The sequence below is a fragment of the Toxotes jaculatrix genome, chromosome 12 (assembly GCF_017976425.1).
Source record: "Toxotes jaculatrix isolate fToxJac2 chromosome 12, fToxJac2.pri, whole genome shotgun sequence".
Lineage (NCBI taxonomy): Eukaryota > Metazoa > Chordata > Actinopteri > Toxotidae > Toxotes > Toxotes jaculatrix.
This window is the reverse complement of record NC_054405.1, coordinates 19,291,963-19,314,170: the sequence shown is the minus strand read 5'-3', so window position 1 is coordinate 19,314,170 and position 22,208 is coordinate 19,291,963. Positions and strand designations below refer to the sequence as shown.

At 40.8% G+C, this 22,208-nt stretch overlaps 3 protein-coding genes across 3 annotated transcripts; 2 read left to right on the top strand and 1 right to left on the bottom strand.

The window, feature by feature from the left end:
* The first annotated feature begins 490 nt into the window (after positions 1–490).
* aldh3a2b (aldehyde dehydrogenase 3 family, member A2b) lies at positions 491–8,952 on the top strand. Its single transcript, XM_041051255.1, has 11 exons — positions 491–625; positions 2,123–2,285; positions 2,702–2,933; positions 4,768–4,853; positions 5,130–5,338; positions 5,464–5,581; positions 5,830–5,971; positions 6,063–6,229; positions 6,339–6,438; positions 7,210–7,448; positions 8,033–8,952. Exons 2-11 carry the CDS (start codon positions 2,124–2,126, stop codon positions 8,045–8,047), a joined length of 1,470 nt encoding a protein of 489 aa, XP_040907189.1. The 5' UTR covers positions 491–625; position 2,123; the 3' UTR covers positions 8,048–8,952.
* Positions 7,570–21,977, bottom strand: asl (argininosuccinate lyase). The gene is made up of 17 exons (XM_041051256.1): positions 21,823–21,977; positions 21,393–21,587; positions 20,671–20,754; positions 20,016–20,072; positions 19,788–19,885; positions 19,608–19,685; positions 19,424–19,501; positions 19,283–19,335; positions 18,796–18,858; positions 18,559–18,673; positions 18,112–18,196; positions 17,687–17,746; positions 17,490–17,573; positions 17,228–17,308; positions 16,743–16,849; positions 16,139–16,562; positions 7,570–7,579 (listed from the first exon to the last, which is right to left on the bottom strand). Exons 1-16 carry the CDS (start codon positions 21,835–21,837, stop codon positions 16,418–16,420), a joined length of 1,398 nt encoding a protein of 465 aa, XP_040907190.1. The 5' UTR covers positions 21,838–21,977; the 3' UTR covers positions 7,570–7,579; positions 16,139–16,417.
* Positions 9,506–15,250, top strand: ca4c (carbonic anhydrase IV c). Its single transcript, XM_041051257.1, has 8 exons — positions 9,506–9,616; positions 12,242–12,289; positions 12,890–13,054; positions 13,762–13,907; positions 14,176–14,268; positions 14,362–14,428; positions 14,578–14,741; positions 15,062–15,250. The coding sequence occupies exons 1-8, from the start codon at positions 9,562–9,564 to the stop codon at positions 15,248–15,250; spliced, it is 927 nt and encodes a 308-aa protein (XP_040907191.1). The 5' UTR covers positions 9,506–9,561.
* Positions 21,978–22,208: the final 231 nt, after the last annotated feature.

Sequence of the window (22,208 nt, the reverse complement as noted above, 5' to 3'; positions counted from 1 at the left end):
GGTTCGTGTCTTTGTTGTCATTTTGTGCCTATAAATGGTAATTCTTCATGTTTTTTGTGACTGTTCTGTGTTTCTGTGGTAATTTTGAGTCTTAGTATGGCCATTTTGTTTGTCTTTTTGGACAGTATTCATGTCTTTGTGGTTGTTTTGTGTCTATTTTTCTTCTGTTGTGTCATGTTTTTTTATGTTCTTGTGTGTCTTTTTGGGGTCACTTTGTGTCCCTTTGAGGTCATTTTATGCCTCTTTGTGGTCATTTTGTTTTTCTGTGGTAGTTTTGAGTTGTTCTGTGGTCGTTTTGTGTCTTTTTCCAGTCGTTCTGAATCTTTTTGTGGTTGTTTTGCCTCTCTGAGATAGGTTTGAGTCCCCTTATGGTACTTTTGTGTATTTTAAATGAATTATGTGATTTTAAAACAGGGAAAACTAACAGTCACTCATTCAGAGGTTTTATTACTGATTACTGCACAGCTTGCCACTTAGGTCCTCCCCCTGTGGGGGTGTGACCTAACGGGGAAGGAGATCCGTTTCTCTGTACCGTTGATATCGCTGAGCTCCTTTGCTGCGGTCCATCTCACTGTCAAGACTCAGTCGGATCTCCAGAAATTAACCGCTAACTGAACTTTTTCAGGTAGGAATATAACCAAAAAACACCTGTGCAGCGTTTTTAGTCTCTGTCGTTTCAGACCTTTGTCCGAAGGTCGAACAGACAGCGACCAGCGGAAACTGGGGGAAATGTCGTCAAACAGACGGGATGAGCGATATTTGTGAAGAACTACTACGATTAGAATATCAGTCCATTAGTACTGGTAACAGATTAAGCGGATACTGTGTGATAGCTGTAGATTAATTAAGGCTTAGTTACAAAGTAATAGAGATCCACTATCGTGCACATGTAGAGGCAGGATATCCAGCGGATAACCTCCTTACGGTTTGATGCATGTGTGTGTTTAAAGTGCCTCTGTGTAGTTTCACATGACAGCAGGTTTAACTCTGACCCTCTAATTCTCATGGTGGTTTCCTTTTACAGCACTTTCTGTGTTTCTCTAAACAAAGAGCCGCACAGACAGAAGCAGGAGGGTCATTTAAACGCACTGGAGATCCATAAAGAGGAGTAGATGAACTACTTATACCTTCACTGCTTCCAATGCTTTTACTGCTTATTAAACTGTAATATGCCCTTTCAGAAGGAGAAGAAGTATTCAGATCTTCTACTCCACTAAAATTATTGGTACCACAATGTAAAAATACTTCCAAACCAGTAAAAGTCCTGCATTTTACTGCATTGTACTTGAAAAAGTATTATGCAAAATAATGTTTGCGTATAATAAGTGATAGTGCGCATTTGTCAATGCTACATTATTATATAATTGGATTATTATCTGTAATTAGAGCTGCAAGAATTAATCAACTAGTCTAGAAAGAAGCGTAGTTTAATCTGTAACGGTTATTTGTCATTTTTAGTACTATGGCTGTGTAATAAATGTAGTGCAGTAAAAAGTACGATATTTACCTTTGAAATGTATTGTGTGTGGGTGTGGATGCATAAATTAGAAATATTTGAATTAAGTACAGGTACCTCAGATTATACTCATGTATAGTCCTTGAAAAAGTTTTAGTTTTGTATTAAAAAGCAGAATGTTGATCAATCAACATTCTGCTTTCAGCTCTTGGCCAATTGGCAAGTTGCAGCAATTGTCCAGATGTGCATGGATGACAAACTCCACAGTTGTAGTCTTGCCTTTGAACGCATGTCAGGAAATGTTGGCAAACTCTCTGCTTCCTTTAAATGTATTTTAAGGTTTACTATTTAATCAGGTGTTTTTGTTTTTGAGTTCCAAAGCACATAGTAGTTTTATATAAAGCTAATTTATAGTAAACTTTACAGTTTTTATACTAAAATTAAAGTAATTCTGTAGGAGTGAACCAAAACTACACTGTATTTCCTTCATATGAAGCTTCTTTTTGGTCATTAATCACCATTTTTCCTGCAGAACCACACCAAACTCTATTTAATTCAGATTTTATTGCCAGTATTATACATAAGCAGGTCTAGTGTTGCTCTCATGGATAGAGTCAGTTAGAATAGGAGACTAAAAAGATCTTGCCTTTTTAATTTTGTTCCCAGGATGTCCAGGGAGCAGCAGGCGGTGGCTTGTGCCAGGAGAGCCTTTGAAACAGGCAGGTCCAAATCTTTAGAGCACCGCATCCGCCAGCTGAAGAACCTACAGCGGTTATTCACTGAGAGACAGAAAGAGATTTCAGATGCCATCAAGAAAGATCTCAATAAGGTGAGTAGTGAGTCTAAAATAATCGACACCTGGTCTCCAGCAAGCCTGCGAGTCAGGGTTTGTTTTCAGAAAAGCAAAAACAGGGAATAATTCAAATCAGATGGTTGGAGTCTGTTGTTTCAGACATTTTGATTTCTTATACTGGTCCAAAATAGTTTTGCTCCTCAGCCTTTTTAATGCCACATACTGGATTTTATTTTCACTGTTGTCCCTGGTCATAAAACATATTAAGACCTCCACGAAGGAAGGGATTAACAGAAACTTTGAATGTGATGTGGAGTCCAGCCCAGAAATTTGGAAAGACATCCTGGCCTGGTTACAAATATTGTCTTGGGTTTACAAATAGACTTTAAAATAAAAACATATAGTGAAAAAGAGACCAAAAAAATTAATAGTGTTGTTGCCTTCACCCTCAGAGTGAGGTGGGGACCCAGCTGTATGAGACTCTAGGTCTGGAGGGGGAGATCAGCCTGGCCATCAGAAAGCTGAAGGAGTGGGCGGCCCCTCGTCCCGTGGAGAAGAACCTGCTGACCCTCTCGGACACCGTCTACATCAAGCCGGAGCCACTGGGAGTGGTGCTGATCATCGGGGCGTGGAACTACCCCTGGGCTGTCACCATCCAGCCACTTATTGGAGCCATCGCCGCTGGTACTGTAGGGTGTGTGAAAGGGCAGCATGTGTGTGATGTAACAAGGTCAGCGTTCACATGTCTATCTGATTTCATCGTCGTCTCCACTTGTGATCTTTCTGTGCGCCCGTCATGCACAATCTCAGTCTCAGTTCAGTTTTGAAACACTGATGCAAGATATGTGTCTCCTAACGTTTTCATAATTACCCAAAACAGCACAAGAGGTCAAGCTGCAGAGTAAGTGTGACCACTCAGACTGAGGCGGCACTAAGGGTAGGGCTTAATTGCATTTTATCAAATTCAAATAAAATCCCTTATCGAATCTTATTAGCTTTATCTTTCAACATTTAACCCAATGATGACAAATGGCGTTTTGTTGGCTGAGGAGTCAGGAACACTGCAGGTTTTAGTGCCAGTCTAAATAATGTCCACAACCAGTGCCTGCAACCTGAACATGGCATGAGCAGCATTATATATGAAAGAGTGAGGGGAGATGAAAGAGAGGGAGAAAAGGAGATTTCATTTGCAGGAAGCAGTTCCAAATTCCTAGGTACCTCCAAGCCCATTCAACTGTCTGTCATATTAAATAACAAATATGCAGACACCTCTACACCTCTGTCTTATTTGTGGAGGACAGTGGGAATATTTAGTACTTTCTTATTCCTCTTTAATTTTTCAGTCCTGTTCAGTTTCCTCACCTTGTGATCATAACCACTCCAGTTCCTTTTTCATCCTGGCATTGCCCAACCTTCTTCATTTAGCGTGCTTCTGATTACAGTCGGTCAAAGGCCACATGAGTGCATGTTGCCGTGTTTTCGAATGTGTGAACACACGCGTCTCAAGTCCATGCATTGCTCCTATCGGCGATGGCTCAAAGGGCAAGGTTAATCTCAGAGCGAATCACTCCGCTCCAAGATAATGAGTGAGCTCATGAATAATTCATGTGTATCTCAAAGGCTACCATTAAATGGCCACCCTGTGCTCTTATTCAAGTGCTTTGGCTCAGCTCCGATCACTTTGTGATGCAAACCTCAGTGTGGACTGTTTGCTTGCGACTGTTTAGCATGACACTGCAGTATTTTATCAGTCTTTTGTCTGATTCTTTTATTTTCTTGAATCTTTTGTTTGTCGCTCCTCCCCAGTGATAGTTATACATGTTAGTTCTACGTGAGCTGCTGCAGGTAGATGGTTCATTTGTATTTCATTTGGATAAAATCTGTTTTGACTCATAAACACTGATGACTGGGGAACCTAAATTAAATAAGTCATGTCAGACTGCAGCCTGTCCAGAAAGTGTTTGCACAGCATGGACTTTATCCTTTGCCCCACTGCACTATCAGAACTTACATGAAATTCTTGTATCTGCTTCTAGGTAACAAGTCTTTTCCCTTCATTGCAGGATAAAGGTCACAAACATAAAAGTGTAGGTCAACACCAGACATAATAAATTACCACATCTGAAGATTATAAAGATATTTAGAGGTTCAGAATGTGTGTGTTATGTAATCATGCGCCACCCGCTGCCAGCTAGCCTAAAACAGGACATAAGACAAACATCATCACAAAAAAAAAGAAAATAGAAGCAACAATTGACTCACTGAAAAACTAATCTACAGGACAGGTGTAATTTGTCACCAGAGGAACATTTAATTTTGCACATGATTTCAGACTGTTTTAAAACTTATGCAACGTACGCAGCATTTGCAAAAAAAACTGGTTGCTGTACTTCAAATGTTGGAGTCCTCTGTCTCCATCATTATTATCCACACCACCCAAGTAGCCAGTTCACAGAAGAAAATGAAGGCTTTAAATATAATACTTGTTAAGTAATTCTTTTGCCACTTACCTGTGCAGGTAATGCAGCTGTGGTTAAGCCCTCTGAGGTCTGTGTTCACACTTCAAGGGTCATGGAGGAGCTGCTGCCAATTTACATTGACAAAGTAAGGATGCATCGCAAAAACATCAGCACAGCTTGTATCCAGGGATTCATTAAAGTGAAACAAGACACTGTTACTGTTCATGAAATGTGATGATATTGTTGTTTGTTTAAGCAGAAAATACATAACTGATCCTGAACAGAGGTTTTAGACTTCTTGTCATATAGATGATCATGACAGAATTCATTTCAAGAAAAATTAACATGACAACGGGATTATTTTCTCTCTGAACAGAAACTCTGAAGCTTTGTGATGACTGAATGCGTGTGTGTGTGTCAGGAGCTTTACCCTGTAGTAACCGGAGGAGTGCCAGAGACCCAGGAGCTGCTGCGCCAGCGGTTCGATCACATCTTCTACACCGGCAACAGCATGGTGGGCAAACTGATCATGGAGGCTGCCGCCAAACACCTGACGCCTGTCACCCTGGAACTGGGTGGAAAAAGCCCCTGCTACATCGACAAGAACTGTGACATAAGCGTAGCCTGCAGGTCAGAACAATGCGTAGATATGTTTCATTATTTTCATTTAAATAATTTTTTTCCCATCCAGTCTCTCTTGTACTGTAGCTGTTCCCTCCTGACACCCTCCTCTTAACTCCTCCACTCCTCTATAGACGTGTCACCTGGGGAAAGTACACCAACTGTGGTCAGACCTGCATCGCTCCAGACTACATCCTGTGCGAGCCCAGCATCCAGGACCGGGTCGTCGAAGAGATCAAGAAGTCCATTAAGGTACCGAAGACCTGAAAACACACCTCTAGCATTAAGGGAAGTAATGATCTATTTGTTTCATTGTAAACTTCAAAGACAAGGGATTCTGTCCAAAACATCCATTACAAAAATCCCCAAAATGACTAAGAGCAGTAACCTGTAACATCAGAACGTCTACAGATCTTCATATTGTCACTAGCTGAGTTTTAAAACCTAAGTGAAGATTTCTCAGTAATGTCTATGTAATATTAAATTCTCTGCTCTGGCAGGATTTCTACACAGACAACCCAAAGACCTGCCCTGACTATGGACGCATCATCAACCAGCGCCACTTCAAGAGGATAATGGCCATGTTGGACGACAGCACGATCGCCATAGGAGGAGACAATGATGAGTCAAACTGCTACATAGGTAATACCTTTGACAGCCACCAACCCTTCATACTAAACAATCATACAGGACTTACCTGTCCGAGTGTGTGACTTTTCTGTGTTGTGTTTAGCCCCCACAGTGCTGCGTGACGTGAAATCGGACGCCAAGGTGATGCAGGAGGAGATATTTGGACCTCTGCTTCCCATCTTGACAGTCAGCGGCCTGGATGAAGCGATCAAGTTTATCAATAAGGGAGAGAAGCCTCTGGCCCTCTACGTCTTCACACCAGATGACAAGGTGTCTAACAATAGACATGGGCACATATGCAGACGCACAGCAAAGTAGTGAACAGGTGCAGACTAGAGTCATGGGCATAACATGGATCTTTTTCTTCTTCTCTCTAAAGGTGATAAAGAGGATGGTAGATGAGACCTCCAGCGGAGGACTGCTGGCCAACGACTGTCTTGTACACTATTCTGTCAGTTCTCTGCCTTTTGGAGGAGTGGGTGAGTTCACATAGCAGTGAAATGGTACTAGAAAGAAGAGTTTGCCATAAGAGCTCACCCTTTCTCACTTTTCGTTATTCGCACAGGAGTGGCAGGGGTGTAAATGAGTAAACATGCACATATTGTTTGGCCAAGCGAAAGAGTCACATAGGCCCCGCAGAAGGGTATTAAGGCGGCTTATACTTGTACAAAATCCTTGTTGGATGGCTGCATAGCTTTGGAAACCCCCTGCCCCCATGTGTTTCTAATGTTCGATAAGGGGGAGTCTGTGTCCAACCATTTCTGTGACTCCTGTAACTTTCCAAAGGTTAAACGTTTCTCTCTATCTCGTAACGCTTTGAGAGAATGTGTTCGAATTTGACACAAACGTTCACCTGGACTGAAGGATGAACTGATTAGATAGACAAAGGTCAAATGTCAAGGTCACATATTCTAATTCTGATAAAATACATTTAAAGGTTAACTATGCAGGGTTTTCCTAAAACACAGTTTCTAGGCTCATATAAATAATCCCTCCCTATAATCCCTCCCTAACATTATAAGACCTGCTAGAACAGGGGTGTCCAAACTGCACACAGTTTGACCAGTCAACTGTCTGAAGACTGAGATCAATTGATTAAATGAGTTAAGTCTGGTGTGCTGGTGCTTGGTTGGAACAAAAACCTGCAGCCACACGGCCCTTTGTGGAACAGTTTGGACACCCCTGTGCTAGAAGTATGTGGCGGTGTATTAATCCAAATAGTCAAACCATCTTGTGCTTGTCATGTACAGGAAACAGCGGTATGGGTTGCTACCATGGCAAGTTCAGCTTCGACCAGCTGAGCCACCTGCGTAGTTGTCTTGTCAAAAAGCTGACCATGGAGGGGGTGAACAGCATGCGATATCCGCCTCACACACCCAAGAAACTTGGCTGGGCGCGCTTCTTCATTCTGAAGACCGTAGACCTGGGCTGGATGGGGCGGATGGCGCTCTTAGCCGTCCTGGCTGTGGTGGCTGCCGCTGTGCTACAGGTGAGTTGTGGAGGAATAGATAAAAACATGTTTTGTAGATACAGTTCGTCTGATTTGTGGATCAAGAGGAAGCAAAGCTGAAAGAAAAAAAAAACACCATTGATGCTGACACACAGTAAAAGCTCGACCATCTTCAAGCAACAGTTTTTCCTTGTGTGTTAATGTATTAATTCTTTTTTCCTGTGTTTTAAAAACCTGGGAGGCTTTGAACATTTGTAATCACCCGCCCGTCCATCTCATTCTGCAATCATCTCATTTTTAATGCAGGACTTTTACTTTTAATGGGGCATTTTTACACTGTGCTATTGCTACTTGTAAATAAGCCAAAGATCTCAACACATCTTCCGCTACTGCCCCCTGCAGCTGACAGAAGTGCATTCCTCATCGCTTCTGTACTCGTGCACGGCACAGGATACAAACTGGACAGGACAGTACACTGCTTTACGGTGCCACCAGAGGGCAAAAACGTGACAGCTTACCTTTGACATACTTTTGCAAGCAGAGTCGATGCAGAGCAAGAGAGAGATTGAAGAATAGCGAATAGGGTGGGTCTTAACTGGAGGATATGTTTTTTTCTCTTCCAGAAGTTTCTCCTTTGAAGACGTCCTGCTGCTTTTCAGACAACACTGACCCTCTGGACCAGAGAGAAGAAGAGATAACATTTCACCAAGATGTTTCTGTATAAATCAAATCAGCATCTGCAAGCACTGCTGGAATATTCCAGGTGTTGCCTTAATGCATTTTACATTTTAACAACAGAATCACAAGTTTCATGTAGTTCACTGTAGAGAGCAACTTTTCGTGAAGGTAATAATTTATTCCCATATAAGGCTCTTATATTTGTGTTCAGCATTACTATGTTCCATTTTAACCTTTTAGATCAGGTTTGTATAATTAAAAAAATGTCAACATCCTTTATAATGTACAATACAATGCAAAGATTTTGCCATTAATTATTTTAAATGAAGAAACACAATGCCTAAAGCTCCTGTACGACTTACAGTATAGCATTTACCAACAGCACAATCAGTGCTCACTGAAGGGCACAGAAAATGAAGTTAGTAAAATTTAACTAACCTTTAATTTTTTTGATCATAATGAAGCCGTTTTTACTGTGTAGGAATTTACCTGCAGTTCACTTTTAGTCCGTTCCACTTTAATGATGGATTAGCCATTAACCTGACATTCAGCCTTAAGGTGCTTGATCATTTCTGCCCAGTGTTTTGTTTTGTTTTGTTTTGTTCTGTTTTGTTTATCTAGCTTGTGTCTGTCCACTAATGGCAGAAAAGAAGACGAAATGTCTAGTCTGTCTCTGTGAATCAAACAGGATCATATGAAGGACGTTTTTATTTCCAAATGCCTGTAACAGATTTAAGTAACTTGTTTAATTTTTGAACAGTAGTTGCTACATGTTCTTTTTTAATCACACCAGTAAATTAATAGTTGAATATAGATCCATGTATATTGGATTAATATTGAAATAAATATATTTCTATATGTTTCAGCTTATGATGTAATTATTCAATTTTCATGGCTTACGTATACAGTATATTATATACTGTTTATTATGTTAGAGTTTGTTTCCTACTTTGCTGTGCCATAGCTCGTACTATTATAAATATGAACGTGTATGTGTACGTGTACGTGTATGAATGTAGTAATCCTCACAGTACATCTGGCAGTCAATATACAAGACACTAATGTACATATATGTAAAACCAGTGGAGCTCCTGTTTAAGTTTGTCACTTTTCCATTTATGGGGTTGTGATAGAGCTTTTAGCTGCTTCTTCCATGTTGGTCTAATACACAGGAAACTAACTGGAAATAACACCACAGTATCTGATGTGCCACTAGGTGTTGTCTTTCTTCTTTCACACTCCTGACAAGTGGGGATATTTGCACAGGGTCACTTTTTTTCTTTCTCTCTTTCTTACACTAGTATTCATACACGCACGCACGCACGCACGCACACAAGCACACACACACACACCTTTTGTCATACTCTCGTAACAGTTTCCCTCCCACCCTCATATGCTGCACAGAGTCAGGATGTGAAGGCAGCTGAACTTTAGTCTATTAGGATCTTCTCTGGTCTCTGTGCTGGTCCTGATCATGGGTTTTTCTCTCTACCTCCTGACTCTGTTTTCTCTTCTCTCTCAGTCCACAGGTAGGACACACACACACACACATATACACAGACTTACTTTACACCTTTACACACACACTCTGCTACTTTGAGAGTTTTTAACTTGAGACATCATTCTTATTTCAGCTTATCATTAGTATTGTGTTGCAGAGATTTGAGGTACTTAAAATATGAAGAGATTGTGGCAGCATTTCATTGGGACGGGTAACAGCTCTAATGCTTTGTGAATGAGACTTAACATTTAAAAACCCCTTTGCAGCTAGAGAACATGATTAAACACAGTGAACCTTAACAAGATAATTAACAGGAGAGAAAAGCTGAAAATATATATTTCTGCAGCATAAAGATTTACATATTTTTGATGTTAGTTATTGGCTAATTTGACTTTTTTGGGATTATTAAAAAAATAAGGAAAAAATATATGCAACAAGTGATGAGAGGCTTCAAGTAGGGCTGCAACAAACACTTCATCTGCTGATTTATTTCTCAGTAAACTGATCTGTTTGGTCTATAAAATATCAGAAAGCAATGAGAAATGCCTGTGGAAAAACATTTCTGCTTAACAGGATGTCATCAACTGTCGAAAACACAAAAAACATTTAATTTACTATAATGTAAGACAAGGAAAAGCAGTAAATTCTCACATTTGAGAAGCTGAAACTGTTTTCAGAAAACAAATGTTTGGCATTTGTACTTGAAAAAATTATGTTTAATTGTCAATTTGTCAAAATAATTGCCAATGAGTTTTCTGTCAATCATCTAATTGTCGGTGCAGCTCTAGTTTCAAGTGGACATCACTGTTTTAAAGTAATTCAGTGGGATTTTGGTTACATTCACAATAATGGGATAACTGGATGCCTCACAAGCAGCAAAGAGTCATGAAATCAGTAACCTAACAGTTAGACAGCAATATCAATGTAAAGTTTGCTATTATTAGCTAACATTTGCCATCATGAGCTAGTGGGCATACCACAGCGAGTAAGGCGGTAGCAGGAAACTGCCGAGCGGGTTGAACTCATCCACTGTGCTTTTACTGCTTGTGGGTTCAGTTTGTTGTAGAATGAAGAATGTGTTATTTCCATTTTCAAAATGCACAGTGTTGCTTTAAAGGCTAAAAACGTTAGGAACCACTGATTTAAAGGATGAATTTCTCAAAGATGCTGGTTCATTAGAAAATAGCATGCAAGCATAAGGAAAGGGGAAAAGAAATAAAGGAAAGGAATTAAAAGAAAACAAAGTAAAGCTGGTGGATTTACAGTGGTATGTCTTAGATTTGCCTTTTCTGCACTGCTCGGTTTGGCACAGGTGGATGAGCCAGGTGGAGAAAAGCCAGCCTCCACCTGTGCATTGTTCTCAATTGGTGAGAACTGTTGGCCCCTTTCAAAGAACGGCATTGTGGGAGGCAGCGGGGTTAATCTCTGTTCCTATATTAGCTAAATGGTTCTTTATAGCGCCTTTCATTCCCACCCCGGAGTCAGACACTGGAGTTTCATTCACATCAGCAATACAATACACAAGCACAGGACCAGACTAAATGACTTCATCAGCACCTGTTGGATGGACATGGTTAGTGCTGTGGCACAGAGGCAGTTAAGGAGCTGGATAAAGCTTTTCTGAGCCAGACACCCACTTTACACTGGATGTAATCAGTGTAATCACAACCACTTCTGCACAGCAGACAGCTGACTTGTCTGTAAGATTAAAAATCAGCCTGTATCTCTTTATCCACAACTTACTGTGATAGGTAAACATGTAATGATGTGAATCACTAAAGGACAATGGCTTTTACTTGACCTGCCTGAAGTACATTGTAAACTAAGTAAAACATTTCCATCTATTTTAATCTGCCATGTAAGTCAGTAATGTCAGTTTGGCTTACGAGTCAGCACTCCCTGTTTTTATCATATGAATCAATATGTTTCTAACAATACATCAAAACAGTGGAGAGAAAACTGCAAATTTGAACTTTTATATCATTTAACAAACTCACTAAAAATCACGGTAGATAATCTTAGTCTTTGCAAATTGAGCCTATTGTATTCTGCTCAATTAATTCAGTGGTTTCTTTAACGCTACAAGTTCAAAGGGGTCCTGTGTGGAAAATGTGTTGTCCATTATTATTTTCAGTGCTTGTGTAACCCCTAGTTTGAGTGCATTAAGCTCAGTGAGTCTAACAGTAGGTCAGGAGGTGACTGAATGTGTCCTGTGACCGTAAAACACCATTAATTTTTCATTGGTGATGATTTTGTGATGATTTGTTTATATAACTGCAGATAATCAGATAATTTATATTTAACTGAACGCAAAAAGGCAACTGAAGGACAGGATTAGTAATGTGAGAATTAATAATTATCTTGGATTATGTGTATTTGTGTGTGAAAGAGAGAGAGAGAGAGAGAGAAAGTGTTGTGCCAGCTCTGACTTCTCAAAGTTCAGCTGCAGAGAACAAACACATTAGCAGATCAGCTAGTAAAACTGCTGACTGAGGAAAAAAAAATCCCACTGTGACTAATAGAGCATGAATGTGAGGGCAATTAATGCTCATTTATTAACTGCAGAAAGCTCGCCTGTTTGACACATGGGAGAACAAGCACAAACACACAATGTATGTCTGTGTCTGAACTGAATGCTGTACTTTCTCTCCAGGGCAGTGGTGTTACCAGAGCCAGTACTCCTGTGATGACACATGCAGAGGTAAGACCTCATACAAAACCTTCAAAAGAGACTGAGACCACCCCATGGGTCCTCTGTGTAAGCGACTAATTAGGGACCAGCAATTATGTTTTGTTGTTAGATACCTCTGGTGGCTGTAGTAATTATGAGCAGAGCAACAGAGGGTGTGGTGATGTGGCATAAAGAGGTCGTGTAACCATGACAATGAAGGTCCTCTACAAGTACGTATTTTAACCCAAACAACCATCTACTCCTAAACCTAACCACGTCATTTTTGTGCAGAAACCTAACCAAACTGTGACCACTCCCCAAATGCAACCACATTATGCTACTGGTACGCTCCTGTGGATCGTATCCAAGGGCAGGTACAAGCAACCTATACTGTAGTTTAGGTTGGAGGACTCCACACACACACACACACACACACACACACACACACACACACACACACACACACACACACACACACACACACACACACACACACATCCAGAGTTCTCTCAGTTGCAAGGGGAAAATTCCTTCATATCACATCTGAGAGGTACCTTTGACATGGTACAGTCAGTGAAGTGAAGTTTGATGATGATGTTGGTTGTTGATGCTGCTGTTTGTGTTGTTTAGACCCCAGCCACTGGGCAGCTCAGTTTCCCAGCTGTGGAGGATTACGCCAGTCACCTATCAACATTGTCACCAGTAAAGTGCACATCAACACCGCCCTGCCACCCTTCGACTTCATTGGTTACACAGACACAATCAACATTACAGTGGAAAACAAAGGACACTCAGGTAATAAAGAGCCTGTTTTATCCAGCCTAACTGACCAAACTGTTCTCTTCTCCTCCAGAATAATATTTGGCAAGATGCTGAACACCTCTGGTTTGTTAATATACTCTAAAGGTGCTTTTCCACCAAAGGTTCCAGGAACTTTAATTTCCCAGGAACTAATGTCCAGGAACTTTCCCAGGGGTAAAGAATCTACCACTGCATTGTGATTTGTGTTTCCACGGTGGGGCCCAAAGCCCCGAGAAGATTAAGCAAATTAGTCTGCTGACATATTGAAAGCGTGTCTTTCGCATTGCCATTGGTACAAAAATGAACAACAAATCCTGGACACCTTCTGTCCATTGGTCATAAAAATCTCTCTGCAGCTCCACTCTGATTATTGTCAGCCACAAACTACAAGCTGTTTAAGCTGGCTTTTAAAAATGCTGGGTGTAACAATAACAATGCTGCAGAAAACACCATAGCACCTGACCAATTAGAGACACTAAGCGCTGCAAGCTCCACCCCAAAAGTTCCTGAAGTGTCAGTAAGAACTACCCCTCTCTGAGTAGGGATCAGGAACTTAATTTAGACCCTGGTTCCTCTGTTGGAAACACAAGTAGAGGAACTGAGGTCCTCAAAAGGCTCATTTTCCCTGGGGAAAGTTGCTGCAGAGGAAACGCACTTTAACTTTGATATCTCTGTTAAGAGACAGTCCCTCTTCCCTGCAGCTCACTTCGTTCTGCCTCAGTCGGTCCGACTGACTGGAGGAGCTCTGCCTGGTCACTACAGAGCCGCCCAGTTTCACTTCCACTGGGGAGGAAATGGGAGACCAGGATCAGAGCACACCATCGACGGAGAGAGATTCCCCATGGAGGTACATCACTGAGGAGACAACATCTAATTAGCTGCTTTGGAGAAAGTGTTTTACTAAAGAGGATTATTGATCAAATAGGAAAAAGTGCCCAGTACAGTTCTTAATTGACTGACAGTTGTGCAACTACTCATTTATAATTCCTTCAATACTACACTGAAATCAGATGGCAGTTAATATTTTGATGCAAGTTAATGTTTTTAACTACAGTTCCCTATCATATAGATTGTACTCCAGCATACTCTGACCCCCTTCTCCTCTCTCTATTCAGCTACACATAGTCCACATTAAAGAGCCATACGGCTCTCTGGCAGAGGCAGAACATGATATGGCGGGTATAGCTCTGCTTGCCTTCCTGTTTGAGGTAATATATTAGGATATATTTGTCTCCATAACTCTGCATTAAAAAAAAATGACTGCTTAGGTTTGTGTCATAATGTTGATGGTGTCCTTGCAGGAAACAACAGATGATCATCCTCATTTGGACACAGTGATAGCTGCTTTGGGTCGAGTACAAAACAATGGTATGAGCTTGGTCACGTAAATGTGTGAAGCATTAAAATGTGGCAGTGAACTTTTTTATTGTATAAGGGCCATTTTCAGTCTTTTGTACAGTTTTACCAAATTCTAACTTTATTCCTTCACACTTCTCTTATCTTCTTTCTGTATTAAGGTAGCAGTACCGTGATCCCAAACTTTCGAGTCAGTGACATTATCCCATCTGCGAAGGATCTCCACAGTTACTACCGCTATGTGGGTTCCATGACGACTCCAGGATGTGAACAGGCCGTTGCCTGGACAGTGTTTCACAGGACCCTGTCCATCAGCAGCCGACAGGTGAGAAAGTATCACTAACTATACAGCGCCTCCCAACTCCATACTACATGCTAATTCTAAGCAAGTTTTGAGAATGCTGTGTGTTCACACTGGAAAAGTGACAATGTAAAGTATACTGAAAACCTAATTATGCATTCAGTTATATAACTCAGACACAATAAAAAATGTAAAGAGATGTTTGACTCTTGTAATTAATTCTGTTTTTAACAGCCTGAATTTCTGTCCTTCTAAATTTTTGACCTTTTGTCTTGATCCTCCTGTGTAAACTTCCTCTTTGCTCCTCAATACATTCAACTTCTTTTTATTCCTCTCCTCTCCAGCTGGATGCAATTGTTAAGCAGTGTCAATTCTGGACCGGACAGCCCATGACTGACATCTTCAGACCTACACAGCCTCTGGATGGCAGAGTCGTGTACTGCTCCAATGCCAGCACAGCCCTGACAAGCATGATCCACTTGTGGCTCGGTGTTTTCTCAGTGGTGTTCGGGACAACGGGTCTGATACACTGACTGAGGGCTTGAAAACACTCTTTTTCTTTTTCTTCTTTCACATTAACGGCTATTCTGCAATTTTTTCCTGTACTTGTCATGTATACTGTTCCCTGTAATGTGTTCAGATGATTGAACACAGAAGTAAGATTAGGTGGCACAGCATTTCCTAAATGTACTGTACACTTGTTTATTTGTTGGACAACCAAATAGGTTCTAAATGTACATAAATACCTTTGATGCTCTGCCTGTGAAACAACTCTATTTGTTCTGTATTCCTGCTTATGATATGACCTTCTTTAAGTGCTTAATGTATGGCTTTGTAGATAATTAACATTTCTGAAATTAAAACTGGGGAGAAAAGTGCAGCCAGATTTACTATAAACACTGGGCTTTTCAGGGATAATACCAATCACTGATTTCATGTCAGCAGAATCAGAAACTGATCACTGATTTCATTCCGTTTCTTGAGCTTTCTCACCAAAAGTTTATGCATGTTCAAAAACACATTGCACTTTTGCCTTTTTTTCTCTAAAATTGTCAATAGAAAGAAATTTTTCCTTGTCTTGCCTTTTTTAGTACATTGTGTGGTGAGTTTAGCAAATTAGGTAAACTGACAATGAAGGTATAGTTATCATTAAATTAATTACACAACTAGAACACTGTATTTTTCACTGTTATATGCGTAACTTTGGACAGACACATAATGTTAAACCATTTCTTAACTTTGATAAATCACCTCTGCCTCTGTCTGTGCTGTTCAAGAAAACAACAACAACAACAACAACAAAAATAAAACAGCCCGTCAGTGCCATTAAACAGCACCATCATGTGTCTCATGTGTGGGTCTAGACACGAAAACACCTGATGGATATTCGATGAAGCCATAATGGATCAGGCTGTAAAAACACTGTTTGAGAACCATTTATTTATTTTTGTCACCTATTTTACACCGGTCAGGTCCGTTGTAACATTTAATATCTGTGCATGATAATGAAATATAGGTTACATATCATCCACCTGATATGTTATTTATGCAAGTACAAAGAAGAGAGGAGAATGTTTGGAAGGCAACATGGTTTGCAAATCATAAATAAGATATTTTGACCTCAGTCTGACATTTGATACTCGTCTAAATTTTGACAGTAAACCTGATTCAAATTTTTTTAAGGTGTGATTGTGTTGAGGTCACTGTGCTTGTTTCTTAAGCCAGTTCCTCAGGTGTTCCACCTGTGCAACGACGCTACTCTTGGCTGTGCCTCCAGGGGCGCTGTACTGCTCCACACTGCTCCTGTAGTCCCACACCGAGGATACGTCACTTCCAAACAGAGGGCTAAATGACAGAACAGAGGAGAGAAGAGGAAGAACATTAGGAAAAATGTATGATACAAAATGGCTGGAGGTGGAAATACGGTGAGAGAGAAACTATAACCTATCCTGCTCAAAGAAACATCAAACTGTTTGCAGGGTTTTAGGTTGAAGATGCGTATGTGTAGCAAAGACAGACAGTTACCTAACAGCACTCAGGTCTTCCACAGTGAGTTGATTCAGGGCGATATTTCTGGATTCAGCCGTAAACACAGCTTTACCAGAGATACCATGGGCCTCTCTGAAAGGCATCTGTAACACAGAACACAGGTTTGCACTGCAACATACAAAACATATGTAAAACCATAAAAAATATTTTGCTGTTGTCCTGCTGTCCTGTAGCTGTGCCACATGTAAATGATCTTTTCATGCATCTGTTTTATTTCTCCTGTAACTGCACATTCACTCTGTTGACTTGGTGCAACAGTTGGCATATTGACACTGAAAAGACGCAATGAAGGCTGTTTAAAAATTATTTTTTGAACAAACGGCATCTTAACAATATTCACAGACCACTGATTTATACTGATTTTGAAGTGATTTTCTTTGTAATTACTTCCTTAATTTAAAAAAATTAAACAATCTGCAAAACATTTAGATGGTAATATAGCTACAGTATGAACTACTCACCCCCTTCTTCACAAGGTAGTAGGCCAGATCAGTTGCCAACATGTCAGGGCTGAGGGCGGCTTCCATCACACTCTGGTTGATCTGGGACACAGGAGAAATGTCAGCAGAAACAAGGTCATTGAAAGGCTGTGAAGTCTAGAACAGTGTGTTTTCAGCATTTCTTTCCCCCAGATGTATAAAATGCATGATTTGAACCATGGCTCAAAGAACACACAGCTGCAGTTTAAGTATTTGCCCTCACGTTGTGGCCTAAATCTTTTACCTGGAGTGTTGACATGACTCCAGTTGTCACCTGCAGCACAGCATGAACAGTATCATAGCAGTCAAACATGGCCTCCTTGTCCTCCTGGAGAAAAACGGTAAACAAAAAGACAGAGTGATGAAAAGCTGGAAAGAAAATTTCCAGAAAAAAAAAAAAAAAAAGATCATTCCATGAAATGAGAGTACACACTTTCATACCTGCAGGTCTTTGTTGTAGGTGCTGGGCAGGCCCTTCAGTGTCATCATGAACCCAGCACACTGAAATTCAGACAAAGTCAAAACTTGAGTTTGATGAGAAAAATGCAAAGACCCATACAAATGATAAAGTAAAAAAGTAAAGTGTGTCAAAGGTCAGAAACTCTGAGTGTACTGGTCTGTTTCTAAAAGATTCATCCATAAAGTTCTGGCCACAGACAAGTGATCAGAGTGATATTTTATTGCTGCAGTACCACTCAGCTATGACCCGCCCTTCCTCCAGTGAATCAGTTTGCTACAGGATCATTGCTTTGGATAAATTGCTTTCACATAAACTTTGAGACATCACAATAATAACTGTAAAAAAGGAGGTCTCTTCACTAAACAGGTAAACAGATAATTTAACAGAAGTCTATCTTTTGTCTTACTCTGCCAAAGACTCGACCTGCTTTGCTCCTGATCAGCTCCAGGCTGTCAGCATTCTTCTTCTGGGGCATCAGACTGCTGCCTGTGCTACACACACACAAACGTATGGGTGAGACGAAACATAGGAACAATTAGCGTCACGTTAACAGAAATATCAATGGAAGAAAATCTCTATGGAAAACATACATTGCAATAAATTCTATTATATGTAAATACCACACCAGGCTGCTTCTGATTAATATGGTCAAGTCCATAAACTTGTCAAGTCGTAAACAAACATATAGGTCTTATTATTATGTTTTAAAAAAGACACATATGTAAGTTTTGGCTCTATAAAGGTCACATTACATATAATTGAAATTTCTGCATTAATGAATTGCTGTAATACCCAACAACAACAACATTGTGATTTCACTGTAATTTAGGACTACACAATAAAACAAACTGACCTGTAGGCATCAGACAGTGTGATGAAGGAGAACTCCTTTGTGCTGTACAGCATCAGGTCCTCAGCCATCTTACTGAGGTGGGTCAAACACAACGAAGACCAGAACAAGAACTCCACTAAAGAAACACACACAGGCAAACATGAAACTTAGAACACAGAAAGAGGTGGTTTAATTTTAATGTGTTTTCATTGTTCTCATGCATCTATGTGTGACAGCTGGCTGATGGGGTTTACATACCAACAAAGTCTCTTTGGCCCGTGGCATCCATACTGTTTATGCTGATGCTATCAAACGCCAACTCTGCAGATCCAGAGGAGGAGAAATGGTGTTGTCTCGGTTTTTACACCCGCAACAACTGATTTTTTTGGCAACTTGGGGGCAGTGGGAACAAGTCGTGAAAATAGCATTAACATATCATCTTTTCATTTGATATGGTTAACTTGTTAGCAAACTGTGGCTTATTTACACACTGAGCAGTTACAGCACAACATTAGCTTTCATTTGCAGTCATGTAAAGCCTTTATAATCCAGCAGAGCAGCAAATGCAGTTGATAAATCTATACTACACTACACAGTCTTTTCACTGTCATATGATGTCTTGTTATTGTAAACTATCAGTTATGGCCTCTTTAAAAATCCATATTTCATAAATAAACATGACACAGGTGAAACACTTTAGGCAATATGGTAACAGTCTGGTTATTCTTTAGCTAGGTGGCCAAACCTTTCTGCAGTAGCTCCCTGTCGATGTCAAGCGGAGTTCCAGCAATGGCACCACTGAAAACAGGGAGAAGCATTCTTATTAACTGATCGTGGCTGTATGTGTAAATGTGTGTCAAACAGTGAGAGTGTGTTCAGAGGGTACCTGCCGAGAGGTAAGACATTAACTCTTTTCTTGATCTCCTGAAGTCGATCCACATCTCTGCTAAGAGCAACAGCATGACTGAGGAGTGGAAAAAGAAACACGAGTCTGAGGTGAACAACACATCATCTAATATAAAAGGTGGGAGCCATGTACTGTACAGTATGTTTTGCTTTATAAAGGTCACCTTAGAATCCAGTGGCTCCATCTTATTGGTTGTGCTCTTTGCATGTGGGTATAACCAGGAAACAGAACATCAATTTCTCTGGGGTTCAGAAAGAAGAGACAGAAGACACCACAGGGCAACTTTAAGAAACCACAGTTACAAGTAGGTATGGTTCTGTGTGCCAGTGTATAGTTAGCTTACACTGCAGCCCGCTCCACCATGGTAGATATCAGCTGTAGGGCATTTTCTGTGAAGGTTGAGATGGCATCTCGCAACCACAGCCTCATGTCAGTCACCACCTGGATAACCAAGACACACACACATCACAGTCTCACAATACTTAATCAGATAGTCCTTACTTTGAAGCAATATACGGGAAACTCCAAATAACAATTCAGTCACTACATTTTAAATCTTGTTAAGACTAACCTGGTCGTTCCTGCTCCTACCAGTGTGCAGCTTCCCAGCAGGTGCACCAATCAGCTCCTGAGAAAGCAGGTAGTCACAGGACTATGAAATCTCTCATCACAGCCATCACCAAGCCTTCAGGGTTAGAGTAAAGCACTGTGGTATTAACACCAGCAGGACAGTAGGATCAGAGGTGTCCAAACTGTTCCACAAAGGGCCGTGTGGCTGCTGGTTTTTGTTCCAGCCGAGCAGCAGCACACCAGACTTGACTCATTTAATCAACTGATCTCAGTCTTCAGACAGTTGATTGGTCAAACTGTGTGCTCTTCATTGGTTGAAGCAAAAACCTGCAGCCACACGGCCCTTTGTGGAACAGTTTGGACACCCCTGGTATAGATGGTATTAGCTCAAAATAGTTTCCATATTTGTGTTATAAAAGAACATGTGAACTAGTGCAACCATGCATTGCAAAAATGTGGTTCACTGATATGTTTTCAATAGGACAACAATGGAGATCAGGCTTAGGCTACTTAGACAATACATGTTAGTAGATGTCAGCTTAGTATGGCAGGTTTGGGTAATGAGATAATGACTCCGCCGTATATGATATATAATTATGTGAATTATACTTTCACTCATATTTTGAGTTAAGAAGGCAAAACAAGCTGAACCCCACCTTTAGCCTGCGCTCATTGGCAGTATGAATGTCTTCATCTCCAGGTTTGATAACAAAAACACCTTTAGACCACTCTTCCGAAATCTGAAAAGAAAAAGAAAATCACTTAATACTAGCCTCATAACTAAAAAGAGCTGCCCTATCTTTTCACTTCAAAATTCTGAGATGCAGGGAGTGATTCATATATCTAGAACTGAATAAGCCAGCTTAACACATAGATTATATGAAAATGTTTCCAGATACCTGCCTATCAGAGATCTGTAAATAAACAGCTGGCCTTAAGCCATACATGATCGTTATGTCACATTATCTGCACGATTAAGTGTATTTCAGTTGTGTTGATTACCTAATGACACTTTCTCTGCACAAAGCAAAACATCAGGTTAAGGGGGGCACCCTGAAAACTGACCTGGCTGTGTGGGTGAAAGAATTACTGAAGCTGTTTGGCAGCTGACACCTGTCACATGATGATACTATTGTTTACAACACACTCAGCAGAGTACAGAGGAATCCTGCGCAATGGCACATTTTCAGCTGTCATCTATTAACCAGCATCTACAGGACAGGGGAGGACACACATATCCACCATCCAGCAGGAGTGTATCCACTTGCATAATCATACACCTGCAGAAGTGTCTGTGCTTATGATCTGATGAACTTTTAGTTAACTGGTCTACTTTCCCTGAAGCTGAGTGCAGCTGTGTGTGTGAAAGAAAGTTAACCTGATCCATCCCATGTAAAATCTGGTTCATCTCATCCGTGGTGACCAGCTTTGCCTTCTCCAGAGCTTTCACATAAGCCTTACTCCCTCGGATGTCAGCATCCCACATCCTCTGGTCATAAGCGATGGATGCATTGAACTTGTCCATGATAGGATCGGTGTCTCCCACGAAACGACCTCCCCAAAGTCTACTTCCCTGGGGCAAAAAACAGAGGGGCAAAAATATGCGTACATCACTACACTGAGGTCAGCTAATACACATTTACCATGAGAAATACAGTGATGACTGTTTTCTTATTTGTCTGTTAACAGGGGAGAACAGATCTCAGTTTGACAGTTTGCTTTGTTAGCGTCCAGCTGGGCTTTAAAAAAACAACAACAACACACCGTTGCCGGTGGTCATGGCTCAGAAAGCTCGACGTCAACCTTACCTCTGCACTGGCCATATTTATCGACGATGTGGTGTCTGTGGTGGTTTTGTCTGGTGAAATGTTTTTGGACGTTAAATCTCGACAGTCAGAATTAAATACCGGAGCCCCCGGCAACAACGAGGCAAACAAGTAAAACCGTCACTGTCACTTTAAAACACGTGACCGAAGCCGTTGCAAGCTTCGTTTTGTGTTACGTAATACGCAACGCGGCACGCGTCGCTTCCGGCGGGGAAAAGGAAAACATCGCTCGTGAAGGTTGTTTTTTTAGTAGGCGACTGGACGTCACCCAAACTTTCCATTATCGAGCCCTTTATTGTGGCAAATCACCCGCCACGTCCATTGGTGGTGTGAAATCGAAGTGCCCCAGTCATAGGTTTTAATGAAAT